We start from the raw sequence: 23,219 nt of genomic DNA, 5'->3' as shown, positions 1-23,219 counted from the left end.
CACATTTTATTTTCGGTTTCCGTCTTTATTAAAAAAATGCAAACATTTAAAACATATCAATGCTTCCTGTTTCAGATTTATTGATAAAGTAAAGCCTTACACTGGGGAACACACTGAGCTGTAGATTTGTATAGACTTGTAGATTATTTGTGAAGCAGATGCATGTTGAAATGTCTTTGGAAATGATTTTTAAAGTAAACTTTCAGTGCAGAAAGTGTTGCAGGTAAAACAAGACAGCAAGCTTTTGGTTCTCTGACTTTTATGACTCGGAAAAGCACTGCTAAATTAGTTAATGAAGTCAATAAATTCATTTAAATTGATATATTTTGGAATAATGTTACCATGTTATTGAAATGAATGGAAATTTTCAAGTCCTTGAGTTCAGGTAGTTTAATTTTATGAGTAATATAAACAGTTGATGACCTACTTTTTCTCTAAAATAGCTGCCCACTCCACATGTTTATTATGTAAATAAAAACTTGCTCTATTAAATCTTCTGCAAAGCTGTTTTCTGTGGCAAATCTGTAGCCCTTAAATTCATATATTAAAGTAAAAGCATATTGTTGCAGCAGCCTGTGCAGATATTGTGCATAGCCTGTGTGTTCAATGTGGCCCTTATTCAAGAGTTGTGAACCAGTATAGTTTATGTGAATCTATATATGAATATCATGACCATAAGTTAGTCATAACAGAAATACTTCTCATCTAGTAAAAATATAATGTGCTGGGATTACGAGCACACTGGCTTTTCTGTGAATGTTACTTTGACAGTTTTCACCTACGTCAATATTTTTTGCTGACAAAATACGGTACTTCCAGGTGTGACTACAATTTACAATATGCAGAAAAATAATTTAAAAAACATGTTTAAATTAAAGGCCAAGCATTCCTTGAAGGAATTATTTCTTATCATCTGCCACCTTTCAGGACAGAATTTGGGTCTAAGATCATGTTGAGAAATGGAGTTGTAGCCATTTTAGTGGAACTTACATTCTAACATTATACACAGTCTAAAGCCATATTGTGAGATGTGAGAAGTTGTTGAATGACTCTCAGCTCTTAGATTTAAAAGTTAACCTGGTGTAGAGGTATATTCCGTTATTCTTTCCTGTAGGGTTCAGTGATGTCCATCCAGTGGTTCATGAGATATTTTGCTAACAGAGTCAGAGTTGACTACAAATAATTAATGTCACAGTTTAGACAAAGCTTTTGGGCAATCTATTCGAGCTCAGGGTATGTGTTTGGAATCAGGCCCAGCTACTACCAAACCAAATATCTGTAAAACTGTTGGAGTTAGTCATTTTTGTGTTTTTTTTTTTTTTTTTTTTTTTTAATGGCCTCCCTTCTCCCCTTTTTGTGTTTTTTTAAGCTCAGTTGACTGTGGCAGCCATTTTAAATCATGTTGACTCCAAAAGCTGTTGTAGATGTACATCCAGTGATTATTTTCTGCAAGTTTATTTAATAGCCATCCAGTGGTTCGTGAGATATTTTGGTGATAGACAGACACAAGACACAAAAACATTATCATCTGCCTTCGCCTTTCTATGTGGGCAATAACTAACACCAGTGAGGAATCAGAAATTCTTAGGTCAAACTTCAAATGAAAAAATAAGCAACTCTTCTAAAATACATTTAGACTTTATTTTTGCTGGTCACAGTTTGTTCTCTGTAGTTATTCATGTGAATTCCGAACCAGCAGCATTGATTTGTTGCAGCTGCAAACCTGCCTTGGGAGCAGCATGCTGTTCACTTGTGTGGATGAGTACCAGGGGTCTCCCTCCAACAGCTGCTCATTTGCTAACAGATTGCAGTTGTGACACAGATATGTCAGAAATAAAGAGTTTGACTTGTTTTCTGTTTTCCTTTTTAACTCTGATGCATGTAGGACACCCAAATTATAAATGAGTGTTTAAATTTTGAGCAGACAGAAAAGAGCTTTTTGTCATTAAAAAGGAATCATGAAAACCATATAAATCTTAGAGATTAGATGAAAGAAGCATTCCAGCATTTATTAGACAAAGGCCTATTTCTGATATTATGAAGCAGTTTACAAGAAATTGTAGTTTTACAGTTGCTACAATGGAAATCTGATTTAAACGTTTTCATTTTTTGGCGTTGACTTCAATCCCCGAAGACAAAAAGCCACTGCGAAAGAAGAGAGCTGGGGAAGATATGTGAATCTAATGTAATTTTACCCAACTGTTTCAAGTCTGTTTGTTTCTCAGGTATATTTTTTATATACTCATTATTCAAATAGGGCCACTTTTTGGAAACTCCTTCACAGACTTGTTTACAGAGCAGCTATTTGTCTCTCTGAACACCGTGTCCCACAGAGCTTTAGCTTATTTTGGAGAATTGCAGTCCCTGAAGGTGACTTAGCAACAAAAATGAGATTATGTTCTTTTGCCAGGGGGAAGGAATTGGAGTCTCCTGGAGGTATCTAATTTATCATGAGATGGTGGCATTCCCACCCCCACCCTATCACTATCATATGAGCCTATTTTGTTGAAATTATATGAGACCAAGTTTAATGGCTTCTCTTCAGTGTATGAAATAAAGATTAGCATTCATTCAACCAGAGTCACTTAAGACCTTTAGACAGGAGGTTAGCAAATGATGGTTCCAAAACAGCTCTTGACCATATGCCTCCCTTCATAATGTATGCAGAGAGGAATTTAAATTAAGCTTGCACATTGGAAAGTATCAGACAACAAACCGTTCATCTCCCATGCTGTGATTTATTATCATAATGCATAATGCAATGATGATTAAAGGACAAGTGGTGCACAAACTGTTTTACATTGGGAAAACAGTCAAATACGCAACATTAGCATGTCTTCCTTAACGTAAAGTACAGGGGAAAAAAAATGTTTTGGAGAAAAATGCAGAAATCCAAATCCAGATCACACGTTTTACATGTTTGCTTTTTAGGAAAAGGAATTTCCAAACAAAAACTGCAGCCATATTGCTGCATGTCTGATAAAAGCTTACATGATACATGTTAAATGACGCTGAAAAAAACCGACTTGCATATTGTCCGTAGGGTGGAGAGTAGGAGGAATACATCTGCATACCGGTAATGTGAAAATGTTAGACAAGCATGACTCTTCCTCAGTTTAAGCAGATTTCCACAGGAAAGCTTTTGTTGTGAGTAGGTGGTTTCATTCTGCTTAGTTTTTTATTTATTTGTTTTTTTGACAAAAGTCAGATAAATTGAATTAAATATTTAGATAATTACACTATTTATCATTTCAAATAAAATGGGTATAGACAGTTGACCATGTAAGTGAGAAACTGCCATCTGACTTCTGTATAACTGTTTAATGGATTACGTCTACAGATTTACAGCATCCTAAACAGTGGCAGTAAAGTACATAAATGCACAACTTTACCCAGTATACACTCTTTAACAAGTACAAATGGAATGTGCTAATATGTCTTTTTGTTAATCTAATGGTGTTTTCATATTTTGTCTTGCAGAGTTATGAGTGTGTGTGTCATTCAGGCTGGGAGGGGAAGTACTGCCAACAAGAAACTGATGAATGTTTATCACAGCCCTGCAAAAACAATGCCACCTGCACAGACCTTCTCAACAGCTACAAGTAGGTGTGGGATTTGGCCTGAGGGCAGCGTCCTCACGAGGTGCATCAGCCATTTAATAAATTCAGAAAAAGAAGCTCTTTAGAGATAGCAATATGTCCTTCTGCTGACAGCAGAGATGATGAATTGCAGATGGCAGGTAAAACAAATGAGTCAATCAATGGCTCACAGCATGAAAAGGATTCAGGGGATATGTGACTCAGTGGAGAAGAAAGCTGGTACAACTGTTCGGCTCACGCCCGCTCTCGGCGGGGAGATGTAAAAGTGCTTTCGGTGGAAAAGGTGGGGGATGGAGAAGAATGCAGGGTGAAGTGGTTGCCAGTGTTCCGGTACTCCCTGCCATCGAGTAAAATACCCACCTGCCATAAGAACAAGCACTTTAAATTCACACAGTTTCGGCTTCTCTGTTTCTTCCTCTCTCTGTCTGTGTGTAGCATGCAAGCATTTCCATTTAATTCACACTTAGAGCTCTAACCTCCTGTGTCCTACGTTCAGTCATCCAGAATTAAAAGCTGCGCTGACGAGTAGCGCAATTAACCTGTAAATTTCCCACACTGTCTTACGCAAAGATACAGGACAGAAGTGCCAAGGAAGGTGCTACAACATTATAGCTGTGTGCAGGAAATTGTGCCAAGTAGTCCATCACTTTATTCATTTTAACACAGATAGTACAACATTCGTAGCCCTTAGCTAATAAAGAGCCTTTAGAAGAGTAAATGCCGAGTCAGCATTCACGCTTTTGTTTTTCTGTTTATAATTTCTTCTGTATGTTTTTACAGTCAAACAATTTCTGCATTATTTGTTATTTTAACCAGTCATAAGCCTTTATCAAAACATTCAACTTCATCGAGAGTAGTATACTGCGACTTTTAGTTTTTGTAACTTTTTTACTCTTTAATACATTTAACTTTATTTTAAATACATTGGAATCTTTTCAGTTTATTTCTATTTTTAGCTCAAATTTTGCTTATATTAGCTTCTGTTTTGCTAATGTCAGCATCCTTTTTGCAGGATTTAGAATATGTTCTGCAAATTTTAGCTTTTAGATACTGTTCTGCTGCTTTTAGCTTCTAGGTACTTTTCTGTTGCTTTTAGTTTTTAGCTTATGCTCTGCTCATTTAAGCCTGTTCTCCTCATTTTAGCCTCTGTTTTACTTGTTTTATTTTACTGACTTAGTTTTAGCTTCTTCAGCAGATTTCATTTAGCGCATCACATTCACACTGTATTTTCTGTGAAAATGCAATTTCTCTAGTGTATTCACAAATTGTTTTAATTTATATCAGATTTCCACAGCACTTCTAGCTCTCTTGTCTGATGTATTTAAGGTGTTTATGCTCGTCGGGCTGGACAGGTGTGGACTGTGCAGAGGACGTGAATGAGTGCGATTCTGGGCCCTGTCTAAATGGAGCTCAGTGCAAAGAATCAGACATACCTGGGGAGTTTTCCTGCACCTGTCCCCCCTTCTTCAACGGTTTCCTGTGTGACCAGCCTTATGACCCTTGTGACCCCCTCCACAATCCCTGCCTACACGATTCCACCTGCCTGACACGCTCCAATGGAACAGCCTCTTGCACATGCCCAGCTGGTGAGTGAGCACATTGCCACAGTCTCATACTCACAGGGTTTTCATTTTAGCTCTATGTCTATGCGTTACTGCAGAATTTTAAACTGAAAAGCTTAAATATACTGAGTTTGTTTTATAAAATTAAACAAAAACAGAACAGGCTTGTTTTTACCCTCAGTCTGAAATGCTTCGGGTCTTTCTAAAATGACTTTGTAAACAGAGACATTAAAGTCTGATCTACCAATCTGTACTTCCTGCCACAGTAAATTGTGGACAGGACATGGCTGTCAATGAACCAATTTCTTTCTCGTTTTCAATAATTCAGTTGCTCGTTTTTCTTCCTTTCTTCACCCATTAACTCATTTCTAGTCTTCAAACAAGTCAATTCCGAGAAAACCCATTACACCCTATCACCATGGTTTTAAAAAAACAGTCCCTTTAATCTTGTCTGTTTATTTTCCTTATGTTTTAGTTGCAGCAAACACCAGGCTGTCATACTATTCACTTCCTTTTTTAAATGATCAGGAATAAAAGCAAGGAGATAACTTTAGATTTAATGTAATTCATCAGACACAAGTGTTCTTTGATTTGGTTTTTACTAATGATTACTGCACTTTTTAATACATTTTTTTTGTTTGTTTTTCATTTCTTGCATTATGCCTTTTATTGGATAGTTGCAAAAGAAACACGATAGACATCTGGGGTAAAGAATACCATATAGGTGCTTTCCAACCGGAGGATGAACGATGGACTTGCGAATTTGGTACTGAGAATTGGTAGATTGATTTTTCATAGAAGAATCCAATATTGATCATCCTTTCATTAGAACATGCCAGTAAGCTATTGATTGCATTTGAATTGATTTTTTTGTTTTGTTTTGTTTTTCAACATCCAGACTTATCATTGCACAGGTTAAGAACTACAAAGTTGTGCTGTAACTAATGGCTCTATCAGCACAGAGATGAAACGATGTTGCCAGATATAAATAGAGCAGCTGGGTTAGTTTCAGAAAGCTTCCTCGGAGAGGAATAGGAAATTGGGAACTGGCTGCATACATTACAACAAGAGCTTTGCGTGGGCTTGGTCGTTTTCACTTCACACAAGCGACTGTGACTCACTACTCTTCCTTATTATTCACCATAAATCCAACCTACATAGCTACAACCTCAACAATCACAGAGTTGTTATACAACTCTTGGCTTGACTTGTTTACCATTCAATGTAGGTTGTGTCAAGGTAATTGTGTAGGCCTTACATTATTCCTAGGCCTTCCTAGATTAGAATTTGTCTGCGTATGTCTGCCACATTTCATGCCAAATGCAAATTGCATCCCACACTTTGCAGATAGACACTAAACTCTTAAATATTGGCAAGGTTAACTTAACATGTAGGGCATGGAATTCAGTTTTGTTCATTTGCCGTTTTGCATAGCTTGCTATAAAAAAAAATGAACCAATTAAGAAAAAAAACAAAAAACAGAAAAAGCCTGTTTGTTATTAGACACAAAGTTGTCAGTGATTACATTAAAACAAAGTGTATAACAACACGAAGAGTCTGCAGGCACAGAGATCATGGCAACTGCCTCAGGGCAGACATGAAGTTTGTGGTGTTATTGAGGTCTTATATCAGCTGGCTTCATTTGTGTTTGATGCTATTGAGGCGCAGCTGTTCCTCTCATTTGGACACATTTATCAATTAGTTTCACACCAACTGTAGTAAGTTTTAAAAAATTAAGCAATTTCTAAAGAGATTTTATTTTACTGGTCAACGTTTAACTGTAAAACCTGGTATTTTATGAGCATTTTTTTTAGTTTAGGTGTTTATGTTTAGCAATAGTAACTTTTTTACATGTAGGATAACATATTGCTAAGTTTTGGTGACTAATATTCGTGTTTGTGAAACCTTTCATAACTAAGTATAAATATTAAATCACCTGAATTAGAGTCATGGTATCTGTTTCAGGTACTTGTAACCACAATTGTGACATGTTAGTAAATCAGAAGTCTAGTTGATCCTTTTCTTGTAATTACAAAACAGTTAATGTTTTACTCAAATCTCATTATTGTTAAGATGTTTTGTTCTCCCAAAGCCTTACATCTTTACTTTAGTCTGCTTTAGATACATATTGTATCCTAATCGTCCAGATGGTTCAGTACAGAGAACTATTTGTTGTCAGTAAAAACTGTATAGAAAAGGTCATTTTCAATAAAACATAAAACTTGGCATGTGATTGGATGAACCATCTGTCTATGTCTGCTATCATGGGTTAGCCTCAACCAGTCAGATCCATGAAGCAGAGCCAATTGGTCAAATCAAAGTCTTGGAGAAGCAAGTGAGAATAAAAGTGGAAACATCTTTTTAACCTTTAGTGTTTTTACTTTTTGTATCACTTTAGGTGGAGAAAACCTCTCTGGCTCGAAGATACATAAAAAAGCTTTTTTATGTAAAAGCTGGCATTGCACACTGTATCACCCATAAAATCCATATGTGGCTGCCAGTACAGGATGCTTTTTGGACTGACTCATGGGGGTTTTTTTGGAGTCTGATTCTGCATATTTTAGCTAGCAACTGAGTAGCAGATTATAATATTCTTAAAGTAATAAAATGGACATATGAATAAATATAAAAATGGTTCTAAACATGACTGTCAGCCTTAAAGTTTTAATTTTGTGATTATGATTTAAAGAGTTCATGATTTAAAAAGTACAAGTAAAATGGCTGCAGATATGTTCTAAAAACTGTAAAGAAAAACTGCAATAACTCAAAAATATTCAGATAAAATATTCTGATAATTCTGATCACTTTACAAGAGCCACACAAACTAAAAAGTAGTGGACTTATGTCTTTTTCTTACTTTTACCATTTTACCAGCATTGTGTTAACTGTGCCACAGGAAAAAAAATGCAGATTCTAAATGTTAGGATGTTCATATGACAAAAGTAAAACTCTTGAGAGTGGATTCTCTCTTTCACACTTTTTGTCAGTCTTTTTCACAATGCTTGATGTCACAGGTTATAGATAAATGTTTAAATTGTCAGTTAAAGGATTTTTTCTTCTCCAACTTGCTGCGTTGAATGCATTATAAAGTTAAGTGTGTGGTCATAGTTTTCCCAAGACACTTCACTAAACTGTATCTCTCTCATAAAAAGGTTGATGTGGCAGTTTTAGTGTTCATAGTTCAGTGGGATCTAAAAGGCAGCCATTAGGAGGTTTCTACTGGGAGCAGCATAAAAGGGATTTGTAAAACGCAGCCACAATAGAAATGAGTTTTGTCTACAAAGGTAGACTGTGTGAACCTGGAGGGTAGAATAAAACCTGAGCTAGCTGAAAGAGTCTTCTTAAAAGAAAATATAAGTGAAGCAGTCTTTTTCTTTTTTTCCAATTGTGGTGTTCCTTAGGAAGGTTTTGTTCTTGCTTACTGGGACTCTGGGTGCCGAAGCTCTGGCCAGGAGGCTTAAGTCATCTTTCCTGACCAGCACAGATGTTCCACTTTTCCCTTAATGAGGAGCCTCTGCAGGGAGTGACTAACCTAATAGGGAAACGACCTGAAAAAAGGAGAGTTGTGGATAGAGGTCGGGGTGAGGGTTTCTGGTTGACAACTACAACTAATGAAACAACACCTAGAATCATTCAGGCCAGATTGCACTGCAAGGCAGACTTGTGTTCAGTTCTGAGTTCTGTACACGATCAGTAGGCTTTTGGTGTTCTTGTTCAATTTGATGAACTGTTTAAAGACAAATTTCTGCACATGGAAACCACAACTCAGTTTTCTTTCTTTCGATCAAAACCCATTCTCACAATAAAAGGCACAAAGCAACTCAAATTTAAAGCATTTTTTTATTTTGATGTCTCAAATGCAAGCTTTGTACTATTTCAAATTTATATCAGGTCATGAAAATTTAAGGAAGGATCTGTACAAAGTTTGTGGTTGCAAACAATGATGTCTTTTTCTCCTAGCCCATATTTTTGGTCACATGGGATTTTTCTATTTGCCCAATGCAAATGCTGCCACTATTCTTGGACTTTTTGTTTTTGTTTGTTTTGTTTTTTTAATAGAGGTTTCTTAAGTTGGCATATTTGAGTGACAGAGGTTAACTATTCGACAGGGGGGGCAAACCGTTCAGTTAACTTATAGACCGTTGCACAAAAAGCTGATTTTTGCAGTATAGTGAATTAATTCAGAAGAACTGTGTGGTCCCTTTACATGCAAAAACCTTTTAGTCTCCATGGCTCAGAATATCCCCAGAGGTACTCCAGGACAGATGGAGAGCAAACCCCTTTATTTGCATGGCATGCTACACTAGCCTTCACCTTCCACAAGATTGAGATTGCCTCCTACCAAACAGTTGGTTAATGAGCTACCGTGGAGCCATGCCAGCAAAAGAATTGACACATACCTAATATGTGTTGAGAGAATTTGCTTCCGTAGATGGGTTGAAAGACTGTTCATTCATTCTATTTTTTATAGAGCAAGTGGTTAGAGTGACTTATACCAGATGTGTCACAACTTTTAAACCAGACGCCTCAACAGATGTAGATGAATATCTATGATCCTTTTCTTTACACTTTAGTGATTCATAAGATAACACATACATTCTGAATCAGCTGCTTGCTGTATTTTATGTCCTTATATTGTCAATTTATGATGTGCTTTTTTTGTTTTGTTTTATTTTTATGAATTCTAAACTTATAAACTATAGCAAATTACATTTACTGTTTTGCTTTATATTGGCTCGTAAGATGTTAAATTACAGTAATAAAAACTTTATAGAGGAAGAAAGTGCCACACAAGGATTTTTACACAAATGTCCCGTTTGAGAAGGCAGAAGCCCATGGAGTGTATAGTTACATACTACACATTTTCACTCTGTGTGTAATTACAAAAATGTGTTGCATGACTCATCCTTTCAGCAGAATATAACTAAACTAATATGCTTTAACTTTAAGTGTACAGAAGAACAATTTTTTTTCCCTCATACATACCAATGAGAGACAGGCAAGCAATGGTCATATAGTATTTAAAGCATAGTTCATAGCATGTAAAATCACAGAATACTGATGTCTTGTCTAATATTTGGAAAATGAGTGCACACATAAGTAAACAAACATTATTATGTAAAAGATGTCATCAGAATAAGAATGTGCCTCTTTGCAGGCAAAGGTTACAAAAATGTAAGTGATATTCTATTACTGAGGGTAAAGGTTATTTTTGTCTTCAGCTTTGAGACCTCTGTTTCCAGCCTGAACAACTGCTGCATAAACAAGACGAGGGAAAAAAAGCAGCATTGGTATTTAACCCTTGAATGCTCCACAGTTGGTTAAAAAAATACCCGTAAGGTCTCTCCATATATATAAGTCTGCACTGATGACCTGCTTTTTTTATGCGGTATACTCAACAGCATAGAATGAATTTCAGATGTGATTGCATACCCCGCGACTGGCATACTTTAGCATGAGTGCAGACCATAACCAGACACTGGATGCATTTCAAAACATATCTCTGTTGAACACAGGCATATGTGCTAGAAAACCCACCAAAAACCTCCTGGCACCAAGAAGATGTTATGTTTGAAGAGCTGTGGAGCCAAAGTTTCAGACATGGAAGACGTAAGTGCAAATGGAAAGCTAAGATAATAAAATTAAAGGGTTGATAAGACAGCAAAAACTAACTGCACAAATATCAAGCCTGGAGAAAAAATGAGACAACAGAAATAAATTTAGTTGTTTAACCAAATATTACAGAGGTCTTGTAGCATATTATTGTGATCTTCTCATACAATATGAAAAACCTAGTGTAAAAACAAATTGTTGGGATAATGTAAAAATGTGGTATGTTTTTTGTCACTTTTTTGTCCTTTTTTGTCATCTGACATCAAACTGCTTGTTTACCTGTTTTTATATATCTTGCATCTTACAACACTTAGTGTTAGCACCAGGTTACAGCCAAAATATCCCTTAATGACAAAATATTATGGATAAAAGCAGATGCAGTCAGTGGCTTAAAATGTAAACTATAAAAAAAAACTTGAATTTTAATTTTCCTATCTGCATTTTCCTTTTCAACCTTTAAGTAATGTCAGTATTTAAAATTTTGACAGATTGAAAGGACATCTTCTTGCTACTATTCTTGTGCTCTGCAAATATTACTATTTTTATTAACTATAGGGAGACGAATACTTGCAGCAGGAAAAAAAAAATTCTTTTATTCATCTAAAAAACATTAATAGTCCTAAAAAGGGAAACCACATTGTTCAGTTTCTTGTTAACCAAAAGAAGATAAATGGATGGACAGATGAATAAACAGAGAAACTAAGAACATAAAAAGGCAAGTAGCTAGATTGTTGCTGTTGTTTTTCTTTCAGCTGTCTCCCAATGTGGGGGTCACCACAGCGAGTAAACTCACATGAGAGATTTGGCAATTGTTTTATACGGGATGCCCTTCCTGATGCAACCTGGGCTCGAACCTGATTATGAGAGCATGGCACTGACCACCGAGCTTCACAGCCCCCTGGCAAGTAGCTAGATTATGGATTTTTTTTATTTTTTTTTTCAGAAAGGAATGTCTTGACATAGAAAGTTATTGTATGTTTTTTCTACGTAGAAATAATTGTTACATACGGTAGAGGAGCCAAAAAAGTCTCAGATGAAATGGACTCTCTAGGTTCAACAATATATTGTGTAAAGTGTGTATGAATAGTATTCATTATGTTAAGCAGCTTGTGCATGGACGTCGTCTCCATGAAGACTGATGTCCATGTACATGTCCACCCGAATGATTGTCCTTTTAAGGTCTACTATCTATTTTGTCTTTTTTACATACAAGATGAGGTGATTGTTCTCACATAATGGTACAGTATATGTAGTGTAGTTTTCTGTACTTTTTTGTACCCATAACTGGCACACACTAAAACTGCAGAGTTGTCCACTATTTTTCAGAGACAGGACTCTGGTTCACTAGAAATTTGTGGTTTACAAGGTAAACAAAGAGGGTAAAAGGACAGTCCCTTGCAGTGTTCTGCTGACCACTTTTACACACAGCAATTTCATTGTACTGTGGTCTGTCAGGTGGTCAATAATTCAAGTGGTTATAGAGCAATGCACTTGTATTTTCTTGAGTTTCTCAGTAGAAGTTGTTGTTTTTTTGGAGATTCTGCAGAACAAGCTGAATCAAGTTGAAAGCTCTGGATAAATCAAAGAACATAATCCTCACTGTGCTGCCTGCTTCATCCAGATGAGAGTGGGCTCACTCAGTAAGGTAGATCATGCAATCTTAGCTCCAATCTCAGGGCAATGAGTAAAGGGCTTTGAATCCTGTAACCTGTTTACTAGGTTAATTAGGCAGGGCTATAGCAGTCTCTCCAGTACACTCACGTAGTCATTGTCATTGATGTATGAACAAAGATTTTTTTTATTACAAATTTGGAAGTGTCTCTTGATTAAGACTAAAGTGGAAGAGGTCCTATAGAATCCCACATACCTGGTTGGTGCTGGCTTTCAGGAAGATGCATTGATCCATCCAGATTGATCCATTTTGAACCTGCAACCTTCTTCTGGTTCAGTGTTTCCAGCTCCCTCTGCTTCTTGAATTGACCATTGGAAATAGACATGAGAGAGGCAGAGTGCATTTATATGATCTTTAATGCTAAGACAGGTGTTGGCAATGCTGTGTTGAGGTCTGTGTGGGAGGTGCTGGTAAACACTAAAGATGTAACATGGAGGGTGTGAAGTGTGAGGCTTGTGTGATTGAGGTCAAGTGAGGGAAAAAAAGTGCTGTCTGTCTTCTTGACGTAAGCTTGTTGAATCACATATTTCAGCTCTTTGTCCCTGTCCAGGCTTCCATCAGTGTCATCACATTTCACCTTGAAGTTTGTGAACTTTTTTCAATCATGACACATCATTCAGCTGAAGCTTGCTCTCGTGACGATATTGGAGTGTTTACAAGGCCTTTAAACTCCCCAGATACAGACCTGGTAGAATCTGCAGAATGTAAGCCTGATTCACATTGATTTCCTTTCAACATCTATAAAAGTTAAAGAATCTGTTGCTATGTTCTGGTACCAGACACTTTAAAATAGTGGTATGGTTGTAAGGAACAGATGATATAATACAGGCATAAAATTGAGTCATCTAGTGTATAACCATGATTGTAGGTCATTTAATAAGAGTCTGTGTCTTTGGTGCAGACCCAAGAGGCAAGACACCTGCGCCCTGGCTGTTCCACATGGCTTTTTCCTTTTACTTTTTGCCATTTTCAACATCTGTTACAGCTGTGTTGCTTTTGTTTTTTGTCCTTGTTTCTTTATCTTTAGCAAAAAGACAAAAACAAAGGATTTTGCTTAGATTCACAGCCAGCAAACATTTCTTTCTAACAAAAACAATGTAGGTGTTGTCGTCTGCTGTTTTATACTTTCAGTGTCTGACCAAAGGTGGCTTAAAATGTCTTGTTTTAGTTTGTGGAATATCACATGAAAGAAGCTGGAAACTGTTTGACAAGTTACGTGATTTAAAATCTCACTGCATGTAAAACACTGCAGTCACTGTTCAAAGTACTACCTAAAATTTAGACACCAGAGTAGACTGTTGGGGGTAAAATAAAATAAAAAATCATGTATATTTCTATGGCTGACAGCAGCGGTGGGTAAGTACTTCAACATCACAGTGAGAAAGAGGTTGGTGGCTTCATTTGTACATAATGGATAAAAATAGGCCTTGGATGGTAACAGCTGTACGGTAAACAAATTTTAAATAAACTCAGTGTTTAATCATTTTGTGCATTCATTTGCAGAACTGAAGAGGTGGTCCAGGTGTGGAGGAGAGTGGTAAATAGGCTTCACTAGCTGGTGTTTACATGCAAAGAAATTTTCTATTCTTAACCCACTTATTCAAGTAACCCAGTTTTCGGTCAGGACTCAAATATCTTGATTTTGAGAAACATAACTATGATAATTTAAGTGATTTATGGTTTATCTGTCTACATCAAGTTCTCTTATTTTTTTTTTAATTGTGTCTTTGCATTTGTTGATACAATATAAATTATGTAACAAAAATCCAAACTAAGATATGCATTAGTAAAATTATTCAAGTGATGGACCCACCCATCCACAGTATTTTATTTGCTTTGGTCACACAAACAGACCCAGCACAAAACTAATCAAATGACAAAATTGACAACCAAAATACAGAGGACTCTTTTGGCATTATGTGATCTAAAAATATTTCAGTGTTTCCTTGACTTTTTAAGATCATCATGAATAAATAAATCTGTTAGATCCTGCAAAAATGAATAATCTAAACACTGACTGATAAAGCAGAAGCACAATAGATTAAAATTTTAAACTCATAAGGTCAGAAGTTTGACACAAAACTTTCAGTCATACGGTATTTTTTTATTATTTGAGCGAAATAATCCTGCACACATTAAACCACCAGTGACTTCTGACATTTGATGTTATGACAACACACAGATGAATCCACTGATAGAGAGCATAATCTATATTGCAAAAGCTGTGGGCTATGTAAATTTAAAAAGGCTCCTTCTTAGAAACTGTTTGGTCTCTGTGACTAAAGACTAAAGTCTCCACTGCGGCCGTCCAAACCAAACATCCTCCACTAAAAATGAAGACATATCTTATGTTTCAATTGAAATGTCAATCAATGTTAGTTCAGTATCCACTGGGGGATTACGCACAATTTCTTCTCCTCTGAGACAGTTACTGGCAGCTGCAGTGATCACATGCTGTAACTCCTGCCAGATGATGGAATGACTTTGTGGGCTCACGCCTTGGGTATCCCACTCTGTCAAAGAGAAGCCTCCAGTCACTGCTTAGTCGCAGAAGATGCATTACATTGCATTGACATTCCAAATGGTCCCCAAGGTGCGCCGCCATGGCTTTGACTGACAGAGCAGCATGGGAAACTACGTCGTTCCATAATTCACCAAATGCTCCGTTCTCTTTGTGCATCTTTGGTCACAAGACTAAACATGAACACAAGAGACCACAGAGTTGTGTCACTCTCTCTGCCATTACTACGTTTTCCATAAGTGTCAGATAAATTGGGAAACTAAAAATCGCAAAATACTGTTTCATTCTTCTTTAATATAAATGTTTTTCAGTAACCACAAATAAAATAAATTGGAAATAAGAATTCTTGTAAATGATACAATCACTTATACCATTCTGTGATTTACAACACAACTTGTTGTTATAAGTACATATGTTGTAAAACAAAACATTCACGACACTGGTGAATTTAAGAAATACTGTTAGCAAAATTACAAATTTAAGATTTTTTTTAGTTATCCTTTAGATTAAGATAAACAAGTTCCACTTGTTCATCTTTCTTTTTAATCTGTCATTGTGTATGTTTCCTTATCTTTATTTTCAGTTCTACAAAATAATGTTTGGAATTTGTTAAAATAATTGGGATTCAGTTATGTTTACATCAAAGTGGAAATAAGTGCTGCTTCGTCTAAATTTATCTTAAAGCCATCTAATTATGTTACATTTCCTAAATAAAAATGCTTAACTTTCTAGGTTGCATGCTTCCCTTTTTTCTTTATTTTTCAGAACATAAATATTAAAATGTTTTCAAATTGATTACTAGAATGCTCTTTTTAAATAGGTGAAGTTAAAGACTTGTGGTACATGTTTTTTGCTTTTAATATGGCTTCTGTATTCAGTGTTTTTGTTATGTTTTTGATTAAACTTTAGTTGTTTCCTGCATTTAACTGGTTCACCAGGTACTCTTAACAAAAGGAATCATAACTAAAAAATTGTGCGCAAGATGTCATGCATAATTTTTCTGAAGAAAATTGAAGGAATATTTTTTGTCTACTAGCTACTTATTGTATTGTAAATGTTTAATTTAAATATTTTCTGTGAGTCATTTAAACTATTGTGGAATTATATGAATTTATCAAGACCTTTTAATTTACATGACAGATTAAAACATTTTTTTGAAGAATATTTATATCAGTGGAATAAAAATTCAGTACTTATTAGAGGACTTTGTCCATCTGCCAGCTTTCTTATGAGGGTACACACCTTCTGCAGTGGGTTAACTCATTTGTTATTAATTTATAAAGTGTATTTCAATATTTTCTGCATATAGCAAAAGTTGATCTGTTAAAAAGAAAGTTTTCTACCCAGCAGACCAAACACTAGTGGCATACCTCTAACAGGCTGAACAGTACAGGCTCCCAGGCTGCCTTCAAATGTACAACAAAACATCCATGCTGATCTGCTTAGCCATCCTGCCCCTCAACCCCCTAATGAACGAGGGCAAAAGAGCTCTTGGGCTTAGCTGCTCCCTCTTACCCTAACTTAACAAGATGTCCCCTTGCTCTCCGGTTTTCCTGCTCTCACACACGCTTACACAAAAGTGTGTCCACGCACACAGACACACACCTCCCAAACCCCAAACCACTAACCCTCAGACCAATCTGTCTGTGGCACTGTAGTATTATTAGACTTACACACTCTCAAAGGGGAAACAGTGAGTGCTGAGAGCTGGAAGATGAGATATGCTACAGGGGCTACTAGTTCCATTAAAATGGCATTCACTGGGGCCTTTGTTATCATCGGCCCTGATGTTTTCAGGATGTACTGAGGTCTGCCGATCCATGACCATCTCATTTATCTTTCAGGATTTGAAGGAAGTTTCTGTGAAATTGACACCAATGAGTGTGGCTCAAACCCATGCCAAAATCAAGGGGGCTGCGTGGACCAGGTCAATGGCTACAGGTAAAAAAATTAAAGTTAAAACCAGCTGTTTGTTTATTAGAAGAGAAGAAAAGTTCAGAATGTTCTGTTAGTAACCATAACAGGTCTCTACTTTGTGTTTAAGGCATTGTGCTGTCATTTTGAAGGCAGATTACCTCAAGCTAATGTTTGTTTTCATGCTGAAATTAGGTCAAATTGTTAAGAGTCCCAAATAAGCCTGCCTTAATTATTCTTGTCATGTTTTACACATTCAAGCTTTAAGTTTGGTCAAACAGACATAAATGTTCACTTTTTACTATACAGACTGAGTAATCCAACTGAATATGATGCAAAGTTTATATCACTTAAGTCTTATAGATTTCTTTTTTTTACCATTTGCTCTTTGTCTGTGCCTGCAGGAAACATAGTATTTCTATTTTCCATCTTAGACAAAATGTCAATATTACTGATTTTTCTCTTCCAGGTGTGATTGTGAGATGGGATTCTCTGGCCTTCACTGTGAGGAAGACATCAATGAGTGTGCCTCCATCCCTTGCAGCAACGCTGGCATCTGTCAGGACCTTGTGAACATGTAAATATGAATTTAATTTATGTATTTTTTATTTGTATTTATTTACTTTTGCTTTGACTTTACACCTCTGCTGTTTTTTATTGTGCAAGTTAAAAAGAAAATGCATCTATCTGTAAGAACCAGGCACAATTAAATTTATTAGTTTGTTTTGAAAGGCAAACAAACAAAACTGTTTTCTAAAGAAAACATGCTAGGTTGTGGGGTTGGTCTTCAAAGCGTTTCACTTTATATAACAAGCCTGTCTTTTTTCTTGACACACATAAGCTCCCTTTCTAAAGACAGAGAGCGAATTCAGCAGGAACACATCATGTATCTCGATTGGTCTTTACTTCCACCGGTGTTTCTCTCTGCTGTGCCTAATGGGAGCCCCGGGGCTTCCAGGCTTAGTCGGACAGATGGGTTGAGAAGTCCCAGGGCCAATTTAAGTCCTAAATGGTTTGTCTCCAGTTTGTCTCCCGTTATGACTTTGTTCCTATGGGACCTGGCCCTCCTCAGAGCACTCCCCCTGGTTGCACAGTCCTGGGAGTTCACATCAGGTGGGTTTTAAAGCCGCCTATCCCACGTCTACATCGCCATCTTCATCTCCCTGATCCGAGCAAAGTCTATTTCTGTTGCTGTGATGATGACTCACACCGTGCAGTACTCTTCAAGGCCTTGCCATCTTGTATACACATCCTATTTCTTAAGATAATTTGAACCTGGCTGCATGAGAGTGCAACGCAGACAGTGTATTCTGGTACAGCATTGCTAAAACCAGCCTTTATAACTTCTCTTACAAGCAGATCTGACATGCTTACATGACAAGAAAGCATTTAGTATACTGCAGAAATGTCATAAGACAGTAAGACCTGTTTTACTGATAAACGTTATTTAATAAATAACCAAGGAGGTGGCTAATTGTATGATTTCTTATTACTTTAGGCTGAAACACAATAACTATCTCCACTGAGATGTCTGGAAATGTGAAATTAGATTCAGCAAGGGATTGGAATTGAATAAGGCTTATCATTGGAAGACTGAGCTATTCCCTTAGTAATACCCCTTTAACATAATTTAAAATAACAAACACACTGAGGAAAAAACATTAACTACTGTTGCTTTATTATCACCCACCACTGAAAGAGAAAGGGGAGAGATGATGTTTTTGCTCGTGTCTGTTAGCAAAATTTTTTATGCACTGCACAGATTTTAATGAACAATATCAAAATTATTATTAGATGTAGAGCTACAATTGACTAACTTTTGAAGTCAACTCAAGATGGCTGCCACAGCTAATCAAACTTAGGAAACAAAAAATGGCCACAACTCAGTCAGTTTTACAGAGATTGTACTAAAATATGGTGTGGTAGTCACAGAGTCATCCCAACACATACTCTTAGGGTTAATGGAATCCACAACATTTTAAAAACTTCATTATTAATGGAGTCAACTCTGTCTGTTTGTAAAATATTTCCACTTGGATGGATTTTAATGAAACTCTCAGAAGGTGACCATTGGATGTACATGTACAACTTATTACTTTTTGGAACCTGCACCAATTCAAAATGGCCACAACAGCCAACTGACTTTATAAAACTGAAAATGGCTCAAACTCTGTAAATTTTACAGATATTAAGCTAAAATGGGGTGTGGTAGTAGCGGGGAGTCATCCTCAACGCAGTGCATTTTCTTAAAATTTTGGCACTAAGTGTTGGATTTAACCCTGTTTGTCTGTTAGCAAAATATTTAATAAACTACTTGACAGATTTTAATGAAACTTAGTGAACTTTAGTGGATTTTGACCATCGGCAGAGAGAAAGACTGGGGGTATTTTTAAGTGCATCTCTAGAACTGTTTTACTGAGATAAAAAATGTATGAATTCTTAAAAGTAACTGTGAGAATTAAAGATAAAAGTATGATATTGCTGTCTTTGCAGAATTTCACCTCATTCTTTAATGATTTAGTGTTATCACATCCTCTTCAGGTTCCGCTGCATTTGCTCTCCTGGTTACTTTGGAGTTCTGTGCGACCTGGATGTGAACGAGTGTGAAGTTTCACCTTGCCTACATGAGGGCATCTGTATCAACACGCCTGGAGGCTTCAAGTGTGTCTGCTGGCCAGGATACACAGGTACTAGTTTTGCCCTTAGGTGACACGGAGATCAATATGAGAGTCTAAAAGGCTTATCATGATGACTGCTGTGGCTGCGTGCGATTGAGGCAGCTCTGACACAGATCTGGCTTAATGTTGAGGGTAAAAAAGCTTCACAATGCCCGCTTTTAATTAGCCTGCCTGGCTCTGAAAGATACCACTTCTGCTTTTTAGTAAAGCTAATGAGAGAGAAATTCATGTCACCTGTTTTTATCTGATTCAAACTTCTCAGTGTCTTTTAGTTGGCTTATTTCAATTTGTAAGCTTATTCTGTCTCAGAACACTATTGTTGTTTGATATTAATCCTTTTCCTGTCATATTTCTGCTTGGACAGATTTTGAGCCATTTGAAATCAAGTGCATTTGTGTGCGTGAATGTGATGGTGCAAAGCTGATTCCTGTCAGGTAGTGTGAAGATTAATTTCATTTGTCTTCCACACTGTATCATCAATTTATCCTTCCCCAGTTCAGAGTTGGGGTGGGGGTGGGGAATCTCGGAGGTATTGCCACTCTGGAGAGCAGAACCTGACACGCATGGCCCAATTCCCACAGAAGCGGCTTTTATTATTAGGCCTACACACAGCACAGTACAAGTCATTACTTTTTCTGTTGCTCTAAGCTCATCTGAGGAAACAGGGTTCCCCAAGAGAGCGAGCGGCCTGGGGATACAGTTCAGATTGGCTCAAACCAACCAGAACTCTTACAAAATATTTGCTGTCGTAACATCTGTAGTTGCATTGCAACTTTTTTGTAAAAAACACACAAAGAATTGGTGCGTGATATTTCTCTACTGTGGCTGCGTGTTTCTTTTAATATTTATCATTCTCACATTGACTCATTCGTAAGTGGGGCTTTTTTTCTGGCTTAATTGAAATGTTCCTCTGCTTTGGTGGTATGATGTATTATGGTGGCTGAAAAATATTGTAACTCGCCATGTCATTTGACAATATTAACATTTATTTGTTTTCACCACCAGGGAATTCAAGGCTTTCTTTTGGCATATCGGATGCCAAAAATAATTTTCACTGTAACAACTGAACCTGCTTACTAATAAATCAGTCTGGTGCTATATATCTGTTTGCTTGTGATGTGATTAAACTACGATGACACCATATTCCCACCTGCATCACAACATATATTGAATTTTATGCAGGCATCCATCTATGTTGCTTCTTTATTAAATGTTCTCTCTGGTTTCCACCGTAAAAGAACACTATAACATCACATTTCTAAAACTAATTAAAAAGCTCAAGCCCCTTTTGACTCATAAACTGTTGGATAAGAGTAATGAATGACAAAAGAAGCCAGAAGATAATTTCATTCACCTTTCTGACAGTTTTGTCATTATTTTCTACACATCTAAAAGCCCGTATGACCCATTTAGAGGGGAAACATTAAGATTAAAGAAGCACATGTTTTAATCTCTTTGTTTTTCAAGTGTCAGTGTGTTTCTTTTATTTGGCAAGTCTTCACTTCAAACCGAAAATCACATTAAGTTTATTTTTAGATACAGTGTCATTTTGTTCCCGGTGTGTCATACTCTGAACTGTAAAGCATGCTTTGACAGGTTTGGCAGCTGCCTAGATTTCAGTTTACAGATTATTATTTAAGACTTTTGGCTCACGAGGTTGTACAGTCCCACTAACGTATCTTTTTACTGTACATTCTGGAGGTGTCGTGTTGGGTTGGAAGGTCATAAGTCACCGCAGCGACATGATTAATGACAGATCTTGTTTATGTAAATCACAGTTTAAGCGGAGTGTTCATCACCTTCTGTTTTCTCTTCTTCACCCATCATTAGTGAGCGGGCTCCCTTGAGTGATTGTTCAGTGCAATCAGCACATTGTTGCAGTTTGCTCAGTCAGCACATTGTTGGATGATGACAGTCCAACCCTTGCTGTGTTTTTTGTTTGTTTGTTTTGTTTTGTTTTGTTTTTTGTTGTCCAGGATCCTGTTAATTCAGTTTTGTAGGGTCAGTTTGTCACTGTTTGTTTATTTTAGAAATAATCTTTGTATTTTACATAAATCAACTATTCTTACCTTTTACATGGTTAATAAATAAAATGTGTGCCTTACTTGCTCAAAAACAGAAATATTGAAAACAATAAGTAATCAGTCACTATTGTTTAAAACAGCAACATATTTACATAAACAATGACTACTTTATTTTCTGTAAACATGCTTGATAATAATGTAACACATTCATCTTGTATAATCACGCTGTTTGTTCTCTGTAGTTTAAAATTCATCTGTAAACACTTTTCAGCCTATTTTTGTAATGTTGGTAATTGTTTAAAATACTCCACAGCTTGGATAAAGTTGTCTGACCAAATTAGTAAATGTTATGTTCCTGTTATTCCCTGTGAAAAATAATAAAACTTACTACAAGACCTAATTATTTTTTGAATCTCACATTTTCACCTTTGTTCTTTGTAGTAAATTAAAGTAGAATTACTGCATTGGTGCTTCGAAGGTGTAGAAGAAATACGGTAGCTATTAACAATTAATGTGCTTTCTATTTTGTGACTGCTTCTTGAATGAATTTATTTACTGCTGTCATCAGTGATGGAGCAAATGTTACTTTGCTTTGTCATATAAACTAATAATTGTTAAAGAAAATATTATATTTTCAGTTGTTTCCAGACCTTGCTCATCAATTTACATAGTTGTAATAATGTAATGTTACAGTTCTGTCTATTATACTTAGTCTTTAAAGAATCTCATTCAGTTTACATGATCTATATCTATTTTCTTTTTATTTAAACATTATATAGAGTTCAAAATTAGTTTTAAAAAAACTATATAATAAAATGCCTTTAAATGTTTTCAATTTCCTTTCCTTTTCAGCCTCTGATTATCTTTGTTTTATTTGTCCGTGTATAATTTTACATGTCTGATCTTCTCTATTTTGATTTAGGAAACTTTTGATGACGGAGACGGAGATAAAACTTTACTTTAAACAAGGGTTTGAATAACAGAGTCTCATTTATCAGGCAGCAAAGACAGACAGGTCATCAGTTTGAGTGGCAGTTTGACCCACCTGCATGGTACTAGTTTTAAACTTCCTGAGATTTAACCAATTTTCCTGTCCAACCCATGACCTCACATACATACACACACACGCACACACACACATAGAGACTCACACATTTAAATGTTTTGTCAGATGTGTCACTTTACACAGTTAATTTTGATGTATCAAGAAAGTGTCATTGTTTAAGTCATGTAGAGACTTTTTGTTACTTAGCATGCCATCTATGCTTCAAAATTAGTCTTAGTCTGAATAATAAGGAAAAGTCCTGAAAATTTCTTTTGTTTCGCTCAAAAAATTAGACAACTCTTTGCTGCTTTAACTAAATTTGTGTGGCATTTAAAAAATAAATGTTGCAACCTCTGGTGTAAGTTATAGTTATTGTTGACATTCAGGTTGTGTTTTCTTTAAAAGATACCGAAGATTTGTGACTTCAAAGTGCGTGTTTTGTCAGAGCAACAGACTAAAGCCCAAAGACATTTGCCGTCATCAAAAATGGATAAGAGCAGGATGAGCTTGAGAAGCTGGAGCCACTGAATATTTGGATGTTTATGTAATAAATAACTTAAATGCCTAATTTAAACATTACAGTCTCTTATA

The 23,219-nt window shown here is 36.3% G+C and overlaps 1 protein-coding gene across 2 annotated transcripts in view; it reads left to right on the top strand.

Moving 5' to 3' along the window:
• Positions 1-23,219, top strand: part of eys (eyes shut homolog) — a 161,562-nt gene that overhangs the window by 55,957 nt on the left and 82,386 nt on the right. For both annotated transcript variants that reach the window (XM_025005208.2, XM_017412860.3), the window contains 5 exons: positions 3,481-3,602; positions 4,926-5,185; positions 16,812-16,908; positions 17,351-17,458; positions 19,423-19,568. In XM_025005208.2, the coding sequence (XP_024860976.1) occupies positions 3,481-3,602; positions 4,926-5,185; positions 16,812-16,908; positions 17,351-17,458; positions 19,423-19,568 (733 nt within the window). The remainder of the gene's footprint in view (positions 1-3,480; positions 3,603-4,925; positions 5,186-16,811; positions 16,909-17,350; positions 17,459-19,422; positions 19,569-23,219) is intronic.

The sequence above is a fragment of the Kryptolebias marmoratus genome, linkage group LG22 (genome assembly GCF_001649575.2).
Source record: "Kryptolebias marmoratus isolate JLee-2015 linkage group LG22, ASM164957v2, whole genome shotgun sequence".
In the NCBI taxonomy this organism is placed as follows: Eukaryota; Metazoa; Chordata; class Actinopteri; order Cyprinodontiformes; family Rivulidae; genus Kryptolebias; species Kryptolebias marmoratus.
This window is presented reverse-complemented; position numbering and strand designations above follow the sequence as displayed.